We start from the raw sequence: 20,977 nt of genomic DNA on the forward strand, positions 1-20,977 counted from the left end.
TTATCTGTTCATCTTCTCTACTCTGTTTCGTCCTTGTACTCTTAACGTTACGTTTATGAAAGTTCTACTATCTACTGCTGAAGCTGCCGAGGGTAACCTTGCTGCTGCACATGAGAGCGGGTTGTTCTCTACGGGGCTCTATCGACTTCGATGCATGGGCTCGACCAGAGAACTGCTGGGTTCCAGCTTGGATTCTACCGCTGGCTTCCCGTTTGGATCACGTGCGCACGGTTCTTCGTCTCGACCGTGTACGTAGGTACTCGTAGCCAACACGCTTTTGCCTTTGCCGTCCTTCCGTGAATCAAACACGTCGCTTCCGTCTGGTTGGCCAGTGCACAATGCTCTGTCCCGGTTGTGCTCGACGCTTGTCCCACTCGCAGCCGTAAGCCGTTGTTCTGCTCACACGCGCGGACCCTCGATCATCGTCCTGTGCAAACCGTTCTCCGGCGCGCTGGAAAATCAGAAGAGATCAAAAGAAAGGCCCTGTGGCCCATCGGGGTTAGGATCAGGTTCATCTCCTCCAGAGCAATGGTGACTTACTTCTTCCGAAGGCCTTTCTGGTTGCTAGATTCTCTCGGAATTCAAGCGGCGCGTTAAGCCTGCGCACTGACAATGCGCTGCGTGTCTTTGAGCGTGTGCTAGTGCCAATCCCGTGACTTCGCAAAACAATGGGGAAAACTTCCGAATCACTGCAAGGTTAGAGAAAAGCACTGGTTCATAGTCTTGCCTTTTCAAGTGGTTGTATGTCACTCACCCTCTCGGCTCCGCCCGTGTTCGCTCCGTAAGTTCCGATAGATCGAACTAATCCCATCAGATTTTGATCGTTCTCGTGCCTGTACTGCACCTCAATCAGGCAGCCCCAATATGGCTCTGCCCGTGCGAAGTTGGTGTCACTTTTTCTGCCTGCCACTGTCCGGCGAACGGTCAAGGTACAAATCCGATTCCACTTTGCCCGCTTTTGGGACCACCGACCGATTGTTTCCCCGCACGAGACGAAAACACCCGCGCACAAGCAAACGTTTTGCCAGTCTGCGCGATTGCTTGCTTTCTCCTGTCATTCGCTTTCAGCGGAAGCCAATGTGACGGATGATATTCAGCAGCTTTTGTGTGCAAAATAATTAGCGGTGTACGGTGGCTGTCAAGCAATGTACCCATGCAGCATCTAATTACACCTCTCGGCCTACACTGAATCTTTTCCCTATGTGTTTTTTGTTGGAAATGTTCCTTAATTATGAACTGTTCTAACATAAACTAAACTAAACGTAACAAAGTTTTCGAAGACTTTATGTGGGAAGGGATTTCAGAAAAGTATACTGCAGCCTACGAGGGAATAGGGAGAGGTTAACAGTATCACATTTTGGTTTACGTGGATTATGAACAACCCCCAAACTGACGAAAACAAAATAAATTGTGTAGATTAATGATTTTGTACTCAATATTATAGCTTGTGACAGTTAAAATATAACATCCGCTATTGAGGGGGGCAGGAGTTCCAGAACTTGTGACAGTACGTGTAACATATGGGATCTGACAAAAATTGAAAACGAAAAACTTGGGGGCCTCATATTTGAATCGCCCCTTAAGTTTTGTGATGTGTATTTAAAATAAGGTTAAGCTGTTATCTAAATTTGGATAACCATTTTAACGTGTAGATCTAACTGAGCTATGCATTAAAAACTAAACTGCATAAAATTCGATGTAAGAAGAAAAGAATCAAACAGACCGGAATTTGTTTTATCGACATTAAAGTCAACTTTCGCTCCTTGGGCTAAAACCCATAGCCCACTTAGCGAAAGGCGTTCGTTAGTTGGGCTAAGCTGTCAATGCAGAAAATTGTTTGAAGGATACACCGATTGTTTATTAACATCAAAATCGTCCAGCTACTATTCAAGTTGTTCACCCATGAGCCCCTCAAAAAGGAATCATCACCATCTGAATTTCACGTAAGTAAACAGCACAACTATAGATCATTTCAGACTTCAGTTTTTTTGAGCACTGAAAGGATAAAGATATATTTCTAACATAATAATATTAACCAATACAAATAAACGTAGCACTCTAGTCCAATACTAGTGGCCGACCCTTCATGATGGTAAGATCGAACATTCTTCGAATTTTGATTGGTATATGCCTGCAAGTAAAAATGTAATTTTGTAATCCCTAACTCCCAAATACGAGCCCACAATTACTTACTCGTAGAAACTCAAATGCCACGCTCGAACCACCTTTGGAACGACCACCTTCCGTTTGTTGGCCTTGATAGCCTCCAGAATCGTCACTGCCGTTTCCTCGGGAGAAAACTTCGGCATCGTGGAAACTCCCCTAAAATTACCAACTGTTATCATCAACTTTCCCAGCATCGAAACCCCAAGCTACAAACTCACGGCATGTGATCAAATTTATCCATCAACTGCTTGCGGGTGTTGATCACAAACGGGAACACCGTAGTCGTCTTGACCAGATCGGTTTGACCAATCAGATACAGTTCCTCGTCCAGTGCCTCCATGTAGCCTCGCACGGCATACTTCGACGTCACGTAGCTCTTCATCCAACCCACTGGAGTGTATGATGACGCGGAAGCGATGGCCACTATATGTCCCCGGCGCCGTCGGATCATACTCGGTAGAAACTGCTCCACCGTCCAAAATCCGGACAACACATTGACTTCCATCATCCGGCGAATCTCCGAAGGATTCTTCTCGTTTGGCGACATAAACGGCAGGATCCCGGCATTGTTCACCAGAATGTCGACCGGTCCAACGTCCCGCTTAACAAGACGGTGCAACTCCCGCACCTGATCATAGTCGGCTACGTCAAACTGCAATAAAACCCATCGATTACTACGATTGACCTTTGCACAGCTCGTAGTAGCCTACTGTACGTAATCAATCAATCGCCTTCCTCACACAAGCTGATAAGCACTTTTCTCACCTTATAGGCCACCGATTGCACGTTGTATCGTTTCAGTTCCTGGGCCGTTCTCTCCCCGTTGGTCTGATCTAGATCAACAATAACCACGTTACATCCTTCCTTAGCCAGCTCGGTAGCGATGGCCTTCCCAATACCATTAGCTCCTCCTGTAACCAGTGCCGTTTGTCCGCTGATGTTCTTCGGTGGAGGCGGAGAGAACAGCTCCACCACAATTTCCACCCATAGTGGAATGCTTTTCAGGAAGCACAATACCAGATCCAGCAGTAATCTCAAAGCCACTAGGAACATTTCCAATTGAGAACGAGGCTCCAGCGGTGATGCCGCTGCATAAGGCTTCGAGTGGATGTCTACCGAATTGCTCATGGTTAAAATTTGAACCGATTCGGGAAGCGACTGAAGTGGGACTGAATCGATTGGTGCTGGTCACTCAATTGGACTGAGGGGCGATTTGTGTCGTTCATTAGCTGCATACCTTTCCGTCTTATCTTATCACCAGGTGAGGCTGCGAGATTGGATGCATATATTGGGTGATTGGAAACGGTAAGCTATTAGAGGAGCAGGTTGTTTTCATATTGGATGTAAATTTGTTGTTTCCCTTATCGCCAGCCACGGTTTCTTCGTGTTTGAGTCATTTGATTGGGGTTTTGGGAGTAAAGTTCAGTCAAGCCAGCAGACCACTTCAAACTCAAACACACCCAATCGACGTCGGTTAGTTTGAGATTATAAAGCGTGAAAATACTGGTCCGGGCCTTTTTTTTGAGAAAAATTTTTTGACATCAAAATACCCTCCAAATCTCGATGAGACGCATATTAACGGAGATAAATCGATTTAAAGATTTCCCTACCCGCCAGACTGAAAATACTGGCTTGGGACATATTTTTTGGAAAAAAATTTCTGACACCAAAATACCCTCCTAATCTCGATTAGACTCTAGAAAAAAATTTCCCAAAAAAAATGTCCCAGGCCAGTATTTTCAGGCTGGCGGGTTGGAAAATCTTTAAATCGATTTATCTCCGTTAATATGCGTCTAATCGAGATTTGGAGGGTATTTTGGTGGCAGAAATTTTTTTACCAAAAAAATTGTCTAAGGCCAGTATTTTCAGGCTGATGGGTAGGGAAATCTTTAAATCGATATATCTCCGTTAATATGCGTCTAATCAAGATTTGAAGGGTATTTTGGTGTCAGAAAAATTTTTCCCAAAAAAAATTTCCCAGGCCAGTATTTTCAGGCTGGCGGGTAGGGAAATCTTTAAATCGATTTATCTCCGTTAATATGCGTCTAATCGAGATTTGGAGGGTATTTTGGTGGCAGAAATTTTTTTTCCAAAAAATTGTCCAAGGCCAGTATTTTCAGGCTGGCGGGTAGAGAAATCTTTAAATCGATTTATCTCCGTTAATATGCGTCTAATCGAGATTTGGAGGGTATTTTGGTGGCAGAAATTTTTTTACCAAAAAAATTGTCTAAGGCCAGTATTTTCAGGCTGATGGGTAGGGAAATCTTTAAATCGATATATCTCCGTTAATATGCGTCTAATCAAGATTTGAAGGGTATTTTGGTGTCAGAAAATTTTTTCCCAAAAAAAATTTCCCAGGCCAGTATTTTCAGGCTGGCGGGTAGGAAAATCTTTAAATCGATTTATCTCCGTTAATATGCGTCTAATCGAGATTTGGAGGGTATTTTGGTGGCAGAAATTTTCTTTCAAAAAAATTATCCCAGGCCAGTATTTTCAGGCTGGCGGGTAGGAAAATCTTTAAATCGATTTATCTCCGTTAATATGCGTCTAATCGAGATTTTGAGGGTATTTTGGTGTCAGAAAAAAAATTCCAAAAAATATGTCCCAAGCCAGTATTTTCAGGCTTGCGAGTAGGCAAATCTTTAAATCGATTTATCTCCGTTAACATGCGTCTAATCGAGATTTGGAGGGTATTAAAATGAGTATTAAAATGAGGGGTTCGTGAATTTTCCATTGTTTTGAGGGCTGCATCGATTAGCTTGGGACCGGAGATAGTACCAGAGCTGAGCCAAAAAGTTGAGCACCTTTCTTCGGGACCTTCTTAGACTAGAAGGTCCCGAAGAAACGTGCTCAACTTTTTGGCTCAGCTCTATCCCATGCTAATCCCCTCATTTTATCGGTCAAACTTGCATAGCGAATCAAAACAAACATAGTGTGGTACTAGAATTTTGACTAGAATTGGGTACGTTAATCGATTTGCTTGGGACCAATAGGCTAGTCAAGTAGTGATCCAATTTAAAATCGTTAGTTTCCACCGGTATTCATACCCTCCACAGATAGGAATGTGATTTATCACCTCACGATTCACTTCCCTAAGTCAACCGTTATGTTTTTCACTTACATTTTTGTTTATTTTTTCCGGTATTGTTTTCCGTTTTCTGCAATAATTTTCTTCCATTTAGTTCACTTATTTTAATATCCCATCATCATCGTAATAGTTTGAAGTTCACGTTCCACCATCTGCCAGCCAGTTGGCTCAAATAACTTATTCCAATTGATGTTCTCTTGCTTCTCTCTTGTGCCTTAAATATTCACTCGGTTCAATCATAATTGTAAATGTATATAATTTTCCATCTGTTTCTTACATCTTCGCCGCAAATTCTTTAGTGTTCATGATTTATACCGTTGGCTAATTTCTGTCTTTCTCTCTAAATATCTTATCATCCCCATCTCTTCTGTACCAATTAGTTTATAGTAGTTTATAGTAATGTTAATATTAGGTTCTCTATGGATTACACCTCTTGCCTCCCGTCAGATTCCGGCCGACTACGCAACGGTTTTGCTTCAATGTTTACTTTTTTATTTGGTGGATTAAATTTCCGATAACGACTGTTACTGTGTGGTCACACGAATTAGGCTAAATTTTCAACTTGTGTTTGTTTTTTTTTTTTTATTCTTCTTGCACCTATGCCACTGAAATCACATGTATAAGTATGACACCTTGTTGTATTGTTTTCCTCGCGGAGTCCAGAAACATCTATTTCATTCAGTTTGGGGGCTTTGCTTCCGTTTCAAATTGGCTACGAGAATATTATGACACATTCCTATCGGTTTTTCAGAAGACAGTTGTTTTAATATCATTCAAGGGGGACTGGGGAGAGGGGAGGGGGCTAGCTTCGCCTACTACACAAATTCAGAGCGTTGGTCCATTTAATTATGTTTACATTATTGTTTGCATTCTCGGACATGGAAATATTTCAGCGAGGGTTTCAAATCTCGGTCTAAATTTAAGTGGTGGGTTGTTTTGATTCGCTGCGGGGACTGGGGGGATAAAGGGGGTACAGTTCAGTTTGTTTCGCGTGGCACATTGTCATCAGTTCTCTAATTTGACTACGATTCTGCATGCTAATTTGTAGTAATTTTGAAGAGGAAACACTTGCGTTCATTCCACTTAGGGTTGTTGCAAATAAATAGTCAAGAAACTTTCTGTTTACATTATTTTTTGTTTTTTTTTTCGCACCATTTTGATACTTTGTTTAATCGGTTAATGTTAGTCTTTTTCGCACTGCTTTAGCAGTTCTGCTTACTAGTTAAATACATACTTCCAGAGTGTGACGAACTAACACCTAAGATTCCACTACTTGCTTCAACTTACGGTGCTAAATTTTTCCTAAATCTAACCTTTCTTGTTTGCTTGTTTGCTTTTTGTTAAGAGACATTGACACCAAAAAGGAGGGGTTCGATATTCGACTGTCACATTTATTCGCTATAATATAGTGCACCACCGCGCGTCGCCATCTTTGATTCGCGGACGCGCGCGCAGTAGCCCGATGAATATTTTGTTCTGCTTTGTTAGTTTAAATATATTTTGCGTGGGTTTACTTTTTATCTGTGTGAGTGATTTGCATTTCATAATAGGGTTCAATTTATTTATAATGTCGCCTGCAACATGAATTTTTAACCATATCTAGTCGGTAGTAGTCAGTAAGTGTTTTAAAATAGCTTGTTATTTTTGCGCGCGAAGCATGCTAAAGCGCCGCCATTTTGTTTGTTTTCTTCCCTCTGTTTAGGTCGATAGACTACAGTCAGGCGCGATCTGACACGGACAGTGGTTTGACACAGTTGGATCGCACTTGAGACACGTGAGTGAAAAAATAAGAGTGTTTCTAGAGACATTAAGGTACTTTCACCGGGGAAAAAAGTTCGGAGGACTGGTATGTCATTTGATCGCACTAAGTCTAAGGTTAGTTGGCCTTCGAGGCGAAAGCTAAGAAAGAGCACTGTAATGCACTGGTTTGCTTTGCATTCGTACCGCGTTTGTTTCTCTCAGTGTAGCAACGCAGGCGAAGAGAGCGACAAACGAGTGCATAAATTCGGATTCTCTCTGTTCGGTTCGACGCGTTCTCTCTCTCCCTCGCTCTGTATGTGTCGTATTTTCGGTTTGGCTAAAATTTCCGTCAGTAAAAGGTTCCGTATGTTGAACAGTAGAAAGTGATATGTTCGCTTTTTTGTTAGGTTTTCGCTCTAGATTAGTTTAAGGTGGTTGGGAAGTTGAAAGTGGGAGTATTACAATTGATTTTCTAGTTGTTTGTTTTGGTATGAAACATTGCAAACTTGACGTTCGTTCGAGTGTGTTTTTGGTCAATAAGATTTGTTTTGTTTGTTTTCCTAACAAATATCGCTATAATTCATGTTTTATCTCAATTTTTAAAACCATCATTTTCCAGAGGAATGGGAGCGTTTTAAATAGTAGAAAAAGTTAAATTGTAAATTGTAGATGCGGAAAATGTCAAATGAAATCTTCCAACAAGCATGAAATGTTTAATCGAACAATCGAAATAAACCTTCAGAAGCCTTTCCTCCCATTCCTCACGAACCATTCACAGCAACCTGGCCGCCTGTTCACTTCCGACCCTCAGTGCACCCGCTTTCAGACGCTCTCGGCCGGTGGAAGCGTCCGTTCGCAGCACTTGCAAATCAGCGAGCTCATCCGTTCCGTCAGACAAGCCCAGTAGCTGACCAGAACCGAAGTGTGTTTGGATGAAATCGACTCCGACTCGGCGTACGGTGCCCGTTGGTAGCCTCCAGTGGAACTGCCGCCGCCACCACCGCCAGTGCCGTCCTGCGATGATTGCCGTCGGTTGAACGGCTGCAGAGACGGTGGTGGATTACTCCCACCGGAGCTACTGCTCGCCGGCAGCAACTGATGTGACTGTCTCGACGAAAGCGGAGGTGTTGGCGAATCCGTCTGTAGTGAGCTCGAAGCCAACAGGATGCCCTGCAGTGATGGTTCGTAAGGGTGTTGTCAAATGGTTTCACTGATACTGCCCCCACTTTTAGTAGTGTCATCTAGCGGTGGTTGTCGCAAACCGCCACCACCTCCAGAACTTATCGTCGTATCGTTCGCTTCCTCGTTCAACGATTTATTCAACGAAAAAGTCAAGCTCTTGTGACTTCCTCCACAGCTCGATCCTCCTCCACCGGCCGTGCTTCCACTTAAACTCCTACAGCAATTCCTACCGATCGGCACGTCCAAACTGTACGCCCGGTTTCGAGCCGTATTGATCGAACTTATAATATCACTGTTCCGATGTTGCATAAGAATAGGCGATATCGATTTGGGTTGATTCAGTATCACTCCAGCGGCACAGCAGTACTCTCCAACTCCCTCTCCTCCACCGCAGATCGCAACCGACCCACTCACGTCTACAGTTTTCGATTTTTCCAACAGCCGAGTCTTCTTCGTCAAACAGCCACCGCCGGCACCGCTCTTACCCGATCCATCCATCTGATGAGATTCACTACCATCCTCTGCACCTTCCCCGGCCGTCGTCGAAGTTGTCGCAGCCAGCGCTTGCAGTTTCTTCGATTCCTTGGAGTCAAAATTAAAGCTCAATCTTCCAGTCAATTGTCTCAGTCTTGATATGATTGATTTCGACGCCGTGCCGTTCGATCCATTCACTGTTCCGTTTCCTCCTTTCCCCGCGGTTGACCCACTCGTCCCATAACTGCCCGCACCTCCGCCTCCACTCCCATTGTTGTTGTTATTACTAACATTCCGAACCTTATCCAGCTTCTGCTGCTGGCACCAGTTCATCTTCTTGCCAATATTTTTGTTATTGCTGCTACTGTTATTGTTGTTATTCAAGTTCGCAAACAATTTTCCCGAACTTGCCGCCAGAGCTGTCGATGGCGCGGTAATGTTCATGTTCTCACAGTCTTGAACCGCCCGCAGCTGGTGCAAAGCAGCCGCCGCCTGTTGGTAGTGATGGTGATGATGAAAATGCGCATGATGACTAGATTGAAATGGCCCCTGTTGTTGTGGTTGTTGTTGTTGATAGTGCTGCTGCTGCAGTTGCTGTAGCAACTGCTGCTGCTCATTGCTACTGTTCAGACTGGTGCTGCGGTCCGACGACGAGTACATCCCACCGGTGGAATCGTGCTCCAAGCTCCGATGCTGCCGCTGATGGTAGTATACGCTATTATCGGACGCCACGGTCTGTATCTGGATGCCGTCGGACATTCGGCGATTGTTACTGTACTGGTCTAAGCTAATGGCACGATTTGAACCAAAATACGTTCGATTAGTATGCTGAATGTTGCCGTGGGAGCCACGAATGCGTGTACCTGTCGTGTAGTACTCGCCGATCATCGACGGGCGCTTCTCGCGGCTCCCCTTGCGGGAGCTCGGGTGCGATTGCTTGCGGTGGCTACTCTCGGTGTCCACCTTGAAGCGGGATGTTTTCTCCGCAACCTGCAAAAACGAGCACAAGAGAAACTACCATTAGGCATGTACCTAAGAAATCGACACGCATTGGTCAAACTCTGAAGGACAATCGAAAGAAATGAAGAACCCTGACTTGGAAGGTGTTGAAAGTTCTCTAATGTTCCGATGAATGAGCAAACCACGGGATTAGTGTTTGAAAAAAGCATTAACTTGATCGCAGGAAAACATGGTCAAACCTACAGACTCACCTTCAAGCGGAGATAGCATTTGATAACAATTGGATAGAATTCCCTCACCAGCAGATCTTTATCGAGAGTGTGCAAGGACATATTTCTTAAGGCCTAGGCGTAGAAATGAATAAATTTCCGTTGATATGGGCTAGTTTAAAATTGCCAATACTCGGTGAAATTTGAATACGGGAACCGACTAATCTTGAAAAAAAGTACGTAATTTACAGTCCCTAGAAGCAGCTGCGGAGACTTCGAAAGGCTTTGGGAGGTAATATTCTAGGCATCAATTTTGAAGACTTGAGGTCTATTAATTCAGGTGTGCATGCAGCTCAAAATGGTTGTGTTTATCAGGTTCGAACTTTAAAAAATAGAGCCTATCGCAAAGATATTCAGTGTTGAAAAAAAAATCAATTAGCCACGCATGTCTTGGGGAATTTGAGTTTGACTACCGAAATTCCCTGTCTATAAATGCATTGACCAAAGTATGGCAAGAGTTTGGATAACCTCAAATTTTACCCTACTAAAATCATCGCAATTAAGGTGGCCCTACCAAACCTTAAATACCCCTTTAAAAAAAGTCCCAAAAATCCACCGCCCATACTCACATCCACTTCGGTGGCCGTCTCCGAGTCTCCACTCTCACTGCCCTCGGGTAGGTCGTGCAGTTCGGCTGTAATTAAAATAGGCTCATCAACAGATGTTCTAGAGACGGATTTTTGCGAGGGGATACTACGTCTCGATTTGACGCTGATGCCGCTCTGCGACCGTGGCAGCTGGGGCGATCCGGTCGAGCTGGTTCCCATGCCTCCTCCTCCAACTCCACCGCCGGTCGTCGTGCTGCTGGCCCCCGTTCCACCCGTGCCGGTTCCCGTCGTCGCCGTGCTGTTGTTCTCCGAGGACTGCTCCGCTTCGGCGATCGAGCGGCGCGCCCTGGTAGCCACGTCGTTCAGTTTCCTACGAAACGAACAATCCACAAATTATCTCACAATCTCAAAACCATACATCGATTGCGGAAACTCACTTGTAGTAATCCAACGCCACCCGCACGGGAGTGATGATCAGATCGGTCAGCTCCGGCAGCAGTTCACCGAGGGCTTCGAACAGTGGCAGCAGTACCAGGCCGATGAAGCGCACCTGGCTGCCCGGTTTGCTGACCTTGTCCGGATCCATGAACGGCGTCACCGGAAGACCTTCCGACTTTTCGGCGGCACTTTGGGCGAAGAATTCCTGCAGCAGCCGGTCCAGCCACGGTTCGGCCACGTCCATCGGGCGGGCCTCGTTCGAGATGTCCGCCACCTTGATTAGCACCATGCACAGCTAGAAATAAAGGATTCGTTAGTGGGTGCTTTCTGGTAGGAGGAAATGAGAGAAGGGGTCTTACCAAATTTGTATGAACCTTATTGTTATAGTCGAAGATGGGTGTAGCCTCTATGAACTGCGTAAGGATTTCATTGTGACGGGCCATGTCCGTGGCCAGGATACAACGGATGATGCCTTCGCGGACGTCTCTGCAAGTGGAAAAGCGAAAATTTTCGATGAATTAGAAGGTATAGGTAGCGTAGGAAGTATAAACTATAAACTATTAACTAGTATAAACGACTGATTTCGATGTACGAAAAAAATTGGCCCTGCCCTTTGGTTCAGTTGAAGGTAAGGGCGCGTGTTCTAGTTAAAAGTGACAGTTACGATATATCGAGGTATACCTGTAGCACTAAAACATTATACATACTATGAGCAAGCGATCAAACATGTTACAATTTTTGAAAGAGCTCGACATTTCCTCCATTCAGCATTAAAAAACACCCCCATGATTTTCAAAACTTTTGAAGGGGAGGGGCATGGTGCCAAAATCAAACTGTGATTGAATCGAAAGGGTACTGTAGCATTAGCAGGTCTTCATCGTTTCCTGACATAATTATTAGAGCATTGTTGTTGAAAATAGCATGTCTTCTCCAAGTCAAACACTTCGACAGTGAGCATGCATAAGGGCGTATACGCGATGATCGATTGTCTCTTTGCATTGCTACAGCTAGGCGAAACAATTTTCTATGATTTGTTCAATACATATTTGTAACAGGTTGAATTGGCTTTAAAAAAAAACAGCAAACGCACCGAGAAACGTTAATTATAGCGAGTTATTAACAAAAGAGAAAATCGACGAAGAGAATCGATCATCACGTTTACGCCCTTATGCATGCTGACTGTCAATAATCAATAATTGGATAATTGAAAATCGGACATGCAAAGGCTGACTGAAAGTAAATTGGTACGCCCCTCGCGCGCCGCTAGCACGCCTCTAGTGTTGGGAATCGAAAATCTTTGACAGTGGTTTGTTTACACTTCTATAGAGATCAACTTTAATCAAAGCAGTCCATCGCATTCAGAAATAAAGTCAGATGGAACTCGAAAGAAGAAAAATCCGGAGTGGTCCGGTTCCAAGCTGACTAAAGTGCTGAAGATGCCGAAAACAACAGTTTATCGAGTGCTCAAAACCTACAAGGAAACCCTGAGTGTGGAAAGGAATCAGTGGACCAACGAAAAAACTGGAACCAGGAATCGTCAGCTGCGCAGCAAGGTTTTGAGGTGCGTTAAAGCCAACCCCGGTCTTTCGATCCGAGATGTGGCCAGAACGGTGCGGAACATACTTGCTAGGGAATGATACAAGTCGTACAAAGCCAGTAAACATCCGAACCGGCACATGAAGCAGAATTCCGTGGCCAAAAAGCGTGCAAGGCTCTTGCATGATCGTGTTTAGACGAAACACAAGGACTGCACTTTGATCGATGACTAAACATAAATCAAACTCGATTTTAAGCAGCTTCCCGGTCAAAAGTTTTACACCGCGACTGGACGTGGGGATGTGCCGGAAAGATTCAAGTTCGTGTTTGCCGACAAGTTCTAGACGAAAGCCATAATTTGGCAAGTGATTTGCAGTTGTTGGCTGAACACGGAACTTTTCGTCGCATCCTCGATGGCATCCCTAGTTTACATCGAAGAATGCCTGAAAAGCGTGTATTACCGTTCATCCGCAAGCACAGGGGGCAAAGTCATCTTTTGGCCCGATTTGGACAGCTGCCACTACTCCAAGGTGGTTCTGAAGTGGTATGCTGCCAAAAAGCAAATGAATCCTCCGAATAGCCCGGAATTTCGACCAATCGTAAAAAATATGGGCAGTTTCAAAGCAGAGCATTTCCAGCCCAAAACGCCAACCGGTTGGACATGAGTGTTTCCGATTTGAATGTTTGCTGCTAACAATTATTGCATTTTTCTTTTAAATATGATTTTTTTTCTTCACAGTAACTTTTGAAAAGGGCGTATTGAAAAATTGATTATATTTTTCAAAAAATAATAACACGATCATAACATGATCAAGATGAGATCTGAGAAGAAGTTGTAGGTTGTTAAATTATCTTTAAGGAAAAAATACACTGCAATAAAAACTAAGTAAATAAATATTAAAAAACGTAAAACGTTGATTGCCTCAAGGCATCATGACTAACATTTGAAAATGGTATAAAATGTTGCAAATTATTATTACTATTATTATTTATTCGCATTAACTTGAAAATGACTGCAATTTTTGAAAATTATGCGAAAAATTCAAAAAAATTAATATTTTACTAAAAATAATGCAATTTCATAAACTTTAAAAATTAACAAAAAAATTAAAAATAAAAGTTACCAGCCTACACTTTTCACCAAGTTTTAGAACATTTTTTAAGTTGTATGATAGATTATGATAAAAGGGAGGGGGGGGGGGGGGTGTTTTCAATTAATCAACGTTTTCCGTTTTTTTTTTTATATTAATTTACTAAGTTTTTATTCTTTCAGTGTATTTTTTCCTAAAAGATAATTTAACTACCTACAACAAGGGGTAGGTCACTCCGCACACCAATCTTGGGTCATCTGTGTGTACCGCTGGTGTGCCGATTGTGCCGGTCATAGAGCAAGCTGCGATTGTTAGTAAAATACCCATCCGGGCAACTCGGTATTTCTGACACCTGAGTGTTTTGGTTCGAAATCGCAAGGATAAATCGGATTGAGGATGACGCGGGAAATGGCGGGTGTGCGAAATTTCGATGTTTTGTGTTTGTGAGGTTGTTGACAGCGAAGTCACGCGTTGCACCACTTGACAACTTGAAGAAAGGAAACAAGCGGCTCTCCACTCCACGCCTAGAACAGTCGTCAGCCTTGTAGTTAGCTCACCTGTTCGAAAAGGTCATGCACAGTATTGGAATCGAAGCGAAATGTTTCTTTTGGACAGATTCATCGTCGCCGTTCAGATGGCAGCAGTTTGTTGCGGATAGGGTTTCGGAGATTCAGCATATTACCAAGAATGGCGGTTGAAACTAAACAGCAGGATTAGACAATACTGCAGACATAATTTCCCGTGGGATGATCCCAGCTCAGCTGCAACACGAATCGCTTTTGTTTAACGGTCCGTATTGGCAAAGCTCAGACGAACACAACTGGCCTTCAGCCCCATAATTCCGTGAAGAGGAATTCGATCCCGCGGATCTCGAAGCCAACAGTGTATCGGCAACAATTCCAGTAACAGCCCCAAGCGACGTAATCAGCCTTCGATCATCGTACATGGATCTCCTACACCTCACTGCATGGATGCTCAGATTTCGCTACAATACACAACCAACGAATCGCAACAATCGACGTCTTGGATTCCTCACAACGCTTGAACTTGATAGAGCTCTGAAGGTGTTGGACGAGAAAGTTTCTCGCAGGAGCTTAAAGATCTGAAGAATGGTAGAGAAGTTCGAGAATCATCGAAGATTCTATCTCTGAACCAGCAACTACAAGACGGAATAATCTCCGTTGGCGGCCGGCTTCGTCACGCATCGATTGTGACCCGTCGCAAACACCCGTACATTCTCAACCAATATCATCCTTTCACACACATCGTCGTCGTCCACTACCATCGTAAGATGCTGCATGGATGACAGCAGCTCATGATTTCGTCTATTTGAGAATGATTCTGGCCAACAACCGTCCGGAATCTTGTCTGGAAAGGCATCCACGAGTGCGTACCCTGTTTTAGAGTGAAGCTGAATATTCCAGCAGACTTCGGAGACCAAACAACTTGCCTTTGAGAGAACCCACAAGGCTACGCAGTGAAGGAGAAACTTGCATGCACATTCAATCATTTATTGTTGCCTCTCGATAGCCACATGCAACAGGCCACCTTGATAATAAACATACACACTACTTCCCAATTATGCTGCGAATATAGTATGTCTACTGTCGCTCCTGGCTGCTTCGGTATCGTTCCTGGCGCTTCAATCGTCGTAGAATGGCTCACCTTCAAAATGTCCTCTCCTCGTCACGCTGTGAGTGATCGCCGTGATCGCGAACTGTTTCGCGATGGCGCCACGAAACGCACAATTGGACCGCCGAACAATGCACTGCAATGCGCCAACAATTTTTCTATGGCGTCAAAGCCTTGTCCGTAGAATATCGCGGTTTCTTGAGGAAAATTTCACTTCACTCTTCCGAGCCGTTACGTGCAATTCAAATGGATCAATGAAAAACCTGAGGTTTTGACAGAACTGTGCTGTGGCTACCACAGTATTTTACATTTGATCGTCCATATACAGTAGCGCCAAAAGCATGCTGTGGTGGGTTCAAAACTTGATCATCTAAATTGATCAATTGATCATTTTAGATGGTCAAGTTTTGAATCCACCACAGCATGCTTTTGGCGTTACTGTATACACGGCGAATGAGAACGACTCAAATTTGAGTTTAGTTCACTCATAATCGCCAAAAGTGCAGGAACTCAGCGATGAGTAAAATTTGTCTCATGGTTTCCTGTGGAAAACCAAAAAAATCTGCCGGAAAATGAGGAAATTGACGAAAATTTTATTCAGTCTCGGAGTGGTACCAATAGACTGAGTGAATCCAATCTTTACTTTTCTCAAATTCAGGAATTTTTCCCTGAAAAATCCTGGAAAAACCTGGGAAAACATGAGGCAAATTAACTCATCGCTGAGTTCCTGCACTTTTGGCGATTATGAGTGAACTAAACTCAAATTTGAGTCGTTCTCATTCGCCGTGTATGGAAGATCAAATGTAAAATACTGTGGTAGCCACAGCACAGTTCTGTCAAAACCGCAGCATTTTCATTGATCCATTGCCGTCCGCTTTCCCGCACTGATAGTTTTTTTTTATTTATGTGCTGCACCAACAAACAGGGCAGCCCTACTTTTGCTCAATAGAACAAATGAAATTATCCTTAATAAGTAAAAAAAATCTCCTTAAAATAGATCGGGTTGCTCCTTAAATGATTGATCAAAATACGTTAGAAATCTTAGAATGCTCAGTAAATATTTAAAGTACGCTCCCTAAAATAGAAAAACTGTACATTAAGCATTTGAAAATGCTCCTTAGTATGCACCGCTTTGCACCATTTCGAAGTGTAATTGTACCATATATCATCGGAAAAGCTGCTGTAGAAAGGTTAATAAGTACCATGAAATCAGCTGAAATGTTCAGTAGGGTGTTTCATTTTGAAAAAAGTGATGAATTTTTGATAGGCCACCCTCCAGTTCGATTCATAGCCCCAAAATATGAACCTGTGCAAAAAATGGTAAAGATTGATGAAGGTTTAGAGGTCGCGCCAATGATTTGGATTTTGTATGGAGATTTTGGTGAATTAGTATGGGAAATTATTGATTTTCGTTTACATTGCTCTAACTTTGGTTGTAGTTGTCCAAACGTTGAAAAAAAAAAATATGTGGTTGTCATGACAATGATCAACAAGCCTGTTGTTGTTGCGATGAAATTGGCGTTGTTGCCTTGTACATATTCATCTGTCAATTTACCCTATTTTGCCATTTTTTCACATTTTTATAATTCTTGATACGCTGCAAAACTGAGCGTAGCAACTGTAGGCTTTTTGTTTATTGCCATAGCAATAACATACTAAATTTTTTCGACATTTGGACAAGTAGAAGCAAAGTTATAGCGATATAAGCGATTTTTTAAATTCTTCCATAGTAATTCCCATACAAATTTCAAATCATTGGCGCGACCTCTAAACCTTCATCAATCTTTACCAATTTTTGCACAGGTTCATATTTTGGGGCTATGAATCGAACTGGAGGGTGGCCCATCAGAAATTCATCACTTTTTTCAGAATGAAGCACCCTAATGTTCAGTAAAAATGCACAAATGCACACAATGATTTACAATAATCCAATACCGGTGGATGTGCCCAAGCTATGCCGAATCTAATTTCGGCACAATGTGCTGAGTGACTTACCCCTTGACCTACAACTTCTTTTCAGATGTAATTTTAATCAGATCAATAGTTTTTTTTTCAATCTGTTTATTTGTAAGGCTCATGTGTCTAGAAAGACTCAACGGAGCCAAGTATCATAAAAAAAAAAAACAATTCAAATATTTTTGTCTCGTTTATTTTGCTGCGCTAGGTACAAAGCATCAACTTTCTGCTTGTAATCCTCGATCAAAGCACGTTTCTGCTGTTCATCTTCAATCCACTCAAACGACAGGATCTTGTATGGTCGCTGCGTGTAGGGACAAATATAACTCACGGTGATCAGGTTGCTATCACTATCACTGGAAGTTGGTTCGTTCGTGTTAACTTTTTTCGTGTGGTTGATTGTTGTTTTCGATTCGACGGACCTTTGTCGCTTGTTCATCACTGCTCTATTGTTTATGTGTAGATCTGCATCAGTTGCCGGTTTAGGAAGAGAAGGCCACTGCTTATCTTTAGCTGCGTCTGCAAGCTTGCTATTGCCGTTGGTCTTCGTGTTGTTGTTGATGTTACTGTTGCTGTGATTTTTATCGCTGCTGGTGTTATTTTTCCCCATCTCCCATCCGATTTTTTCCCATCTCCTATCCGATTGAGAATTCTGTTTTTTTTGCTGCTGCTACCGCTGTTGCCACTTCGGAGCAACGTTGTTTCGGGTGAGATTTTCGGTCACAGCTACGGCAAGTTTTGACTTGGTTTTTCTATGACACCAAAGTCACTTTGTCGTCCACAGTAATGTAAGAGGGAATCGGATGATTAAGCTTCATCCTTACGACGCGAACTCCATTAATGAAGCCTGAAGAGTAGCTTTTCCAAACTTCACTTCTGATTGCAATTATCTCACCATACTGGCGCATATGGTCAACGATAACCACATTATCCATATCCGACGGGAGATCGTGAATCCGTACATCAACAGCACTGCTCTCGACGTAGATGCTTTAAATGATGGGCTGAAGCAATGTTGTCGGCCGCATCCTTGTCTCGCATACCCAGGTACACAACGTTCTTTACGTTGTGAGGCTTGATACTAGTCACGAGCGACATATCGAGCTGCAGTTCATTGTCCATGAATGTTTTTATGACCGAAATACACGGTCGCTTGGGAAGTATCGATGTGTCTAATACGACACCCCGCACAAAAGCATCTCGAATGTACACACTTAGAAAAATTAATGTAAATTTAAGTGCTCTGAGGCTGACATATACGAGCGTCAATTTTGACATGAAATTGAGTCATAATAGACTCGAAATTCAGCTCGATCAAACGTACTTTTCGTCGAGTACCGAACTTATCAGTCTCGGAGCACTTAATTTTACATGACATGTTTGTATACGTGTCATCCTTTATGTCAAAGATGGATTCTGTCATGTGTGAAATTAGGTATTTCTAAGTGTGTAGTGTTTGGTGATAAAGCGACTGATCGGTTCGAGAGGTGGATAGCAACTGAGATCAATAACTATCATGTTATGATTTTTTGAAAAAATATAATCAATGTTTTTGATGCACCCTTTTTAAAAGTTAGTGTGTAGAAAAAAAAACACATTTGAATGTAAAATTGAAAGCAGCGAACATGTAAGCAATGTTTCATTCGAATCAAAAGGGCTCGAAACAAAATTGACATATTTTTTAGCGTTTTGGGCTAGAAATGCTCAGCAGCAACTTCGACGAATCGGCGGGGCGGTCAAGAACATCCACCAATGCACAGTGGGGTATTTATTAATTCAGAACTAAGCAGCAGTCTATTCAGTACATCCACGTTGAATACACACTTAATCTAGCTCGGCAAAATCTCCAAGAGCCGATTACCTCGGCATTCACTTTTGCTGATATATCTGCAAAATATCTGTTTGTTAGCTGACATCTCAGCAAAATGTTATTTGCTAGCTGAGTCTCGGCAATTGTTTTACTGAATCTCAGTAAAATAAATTGCAGAATTACTCGGCTGTTGGAATCACGACGAAAATATTTAAGTGTGTAGCTTCTTCTGACAACTGCCCTATTGGTAGCAGTGCATGCTCTATAACAGTGGATTAAAATTTTATGCAGAATTGGAGTCATCGGATACCATGGATACAGTCAAACGTTTGTTTCCCCTGTTTCTTGAGTAAATGTTTCAAACTTTTCCGTATCAATTTAAAAACCACTAGCTACACACTCAATTTTTTTCACCGAGATTCCAACAGCCGAGTAGTTCTGCAATTTATTTTGCTGAGCTCCAGTAAAACAATTGGCAAGACTCAGCTAACAAATATCATTTTGCTGCGATGTCAGCTAACAAACAGATATTTTGCAGATATATCAGCAAAAGTAAATGCCGAGGAAATCGGCTGTTGGAGATTTTACCGAGCTAGATTAAGTGTGTAGTGTCTCCAATATAACTTTAAGCCGGTAGATCAAATCAAAATCAAACCTGTTATTTGAGCAGCGGTTTCCGGATCAGCAAAGAATCTTAGACTAGTGTTGCCATCCGAATTTCCAAAGCCTGGTTTTGGAAAATCCACAAGGAGTCCCTATTTCTTTCTGAAGTTGTCTTGAATGTGTTCTTTTCTTCCTTTGACGATTTGCTTTTCATTGCCAGTTAACCGCCATTTTTTGATCGGCAACTTGTAAGATGTAAAATTCTCTCGAAAAAACGAATCCTGGCATGAAAAATGGATAATCCGAATTTAAGAGAATCTTTCCTAATATTGGTGTTAAATTATTGAGTTCCTTTGAACTTGCGCCACATACATAACATTGATGTCGTTTCAGCTGCTGCATTACACTCTTTCCCATCAACCATAGTGAGCATAACAGTATGTCTAATAGTGAACTGCTTACCATTTAATGTAACTTGTGTTGACCGTAGCGAATTAATTGCATTTTAATATATCTAATCTCTTCATAAATTACCTCAGATGATTCCTTGATAAACCTAATGCGGATTGGGCGACAGTAGCGAGGAGAAGATGGAGTTGAGTTTTGCCAAACTATGTTTGCATTGGACCCACAAACTATCCTCAACTGTGGAATACATTCGTATCAGAATCCATATCCACACGCACCTGATGGAATTATGAAACAAGAAAAATATACCTGAAAGGCAACCAACCCCCACCCCCACTTCCCCCACCCAAAACAAGGCCTTGAATGCCTAGGTTGCCGCCTTGACTGCCATATAATGAATGAAAATGTCAATAACTACATTTGTGTACTTTTTATCCTTCTTACAAAGAAGGGTATAGATATCACTTGAAAAACCGACTATCGATCCGAGGCCCGGAGGGCCGAGTGTCATATACCATTCGACTCAGCTCGACGAGATCGGAACATGTCTGTGTGTGTGTGTGTACGTGTGTATGTGTGTATGTGTGTGTGTGTGTGTGTGTGTGTGTGTGTGTGTGTGTGTGTGTGTGTGTGTGTGTGTGTGTGTATGTGTGTGTGTATGTAACGAAATGAATGCGCTCACGTTTCTCAGCAACCGCTCAACCGATTTGGACAAACTCGGCGCCAAATGATAGGTCTTGGAGTCCCATTGAACGCTATTGAACGGTTTTGGAATCGGTGAACCGGTTCCGGAGATATAGCCGGAATAAGATCCCGTGAATATGGGCCTTCACGCTGGATTTAACGGAAAACGTATCAAAACCATCATGCGACACATCAAATTACTACAGAATTCAAAAATAAGATCAATGCAAGTCGTGTTAAGTGTTCCAGACCACATTGGACACACTTGGACATGTTCCGGGTACCCCGGGGAAGTTGCTTGAATATGAATTGAATGAAAACCCATTAAATCACATTAAAATACGATGATAAGATGATTGGTAGCCTCACCAAATAGGCTACACCCGGATATA

The 20,977-nt window shown here is 42.7% G+C and overlaps 3 protein-coding genes across 6 annotated transcripts in view; all 3 read right to left on the minus strand.

The window, feature by feature from the left end:
- Positions 1–2,057: 2,057 nt before the first annotated feature.
- LOC135700631 (estradiol 17-beta-dehydrogenase 11-like) lies at positions 2,058–3,348 on the minus strand. The gene is made up of 4 exons (XM_065221191.1): positions 2,932–3,348; positions 2,385–2,818; positions 2,194–2,322; positions 2,058–2,131 (listed from the first exon to the last, which is right to left on the minus strand). The coding sequence occupies exons 1-4, from the start codon at positions 3,292–3,294 to the stop codon at positions 2,059–2,061; spliced, it is 999 nt and encodes a 332-aa protein (XP_065077263.1). The 5' UTR covers positions 3,295–3,348; the 3' UTR covers position 2,058.
- Positions 3,349–5,778: 2,430 nt separating this feature from the next.
- On the minus strand, positions 5,779–8,191 carry LOC135700664 (uncharacterized; the record flags this gene model as incomplete). The annotated part of the gene is made up of 1 exon (XM_065221247.1): positions 5,779–8,191. A coding segment is annotated over one exon (375 nt), but the record flags the coding sequence as incomplete, so codon positions are not given.
- The window catches only part of Pde9 (phosphodiesterase 9), a 398,535-nt gene continuing 385,745 nt past the window's right edge, over positions 8,188–20,977 (minus strand). For 2 of the 4 annotated variants that reach the window (XM_065221202.1, XM_065221201.1), the window contains 4 exons: positions 11,225–11,351; positions 10,865–11,160; positions 10,449–10,797; positions 8,188–9,640 (listed from right to left, as the gene is read on the minus strand). In XM_065221202.1, the coding sequence (XP_065077274.1) occupies positions 8,192–9,640; positions 10,449–10,797; positions 10,865–11,160; positions 11,225–11,351 (2,221 nt within the window). In that variant the 3' untranslated portion in view covers positions 8,188–8,191. The remainder of the gene's footprint in view (positions 9,641–10,448; positions 10,798–10,864; positions 11,161–11,224; positions 11,352–20,977) is intronic. The other 2 variants (XM_065221204.1, XM_065221203.1) reach the window with 2 other exon arrangements.

This window comes from Ochlerotatus camptorhynchus, unplaced genomic scaffold, assembly GCF_037179485.1.
Source record: "Ochlerotatus camptorhynchus isolate MF236.1 unplaced genomic scaffold, CSIRO-AGI_Acam_v1.1 ptg000140l, whole genome shotgun sequence".
Taxonomy (NCBI): Eukaryota; Metazoa; Arthropoda; class Insecta; order Diptera; family Culicidae; genus Ochlerotatus; species Ochlerotatus camptorhynchus.

Excerpts from the sequence above, each read along its gene's own strand:
- LOC135700631 (XM_065221191.1), bottom strand. The coding sequence starts at position 3,294 with ATGAGCAATTCGGTAGACATCCACTCGAAGCCTTATGCAGCGGCATCA. Across the intron at positions 2,819-2,931 it reads TGCAATCGGTGGCCTATAAG|TTTGACGTAGCCGACTATGA; the intron begins GTGAGAAAAGTG and ends GTTTTATTGCAG. Across the intron at positions 2,323-2,384 it reads GATAAATTTGATCACATGCC|GGGAGTTTCCACGATGCCGA; the intron begins GTGAGTTTGTAG and ends TGGTAATTTTAG.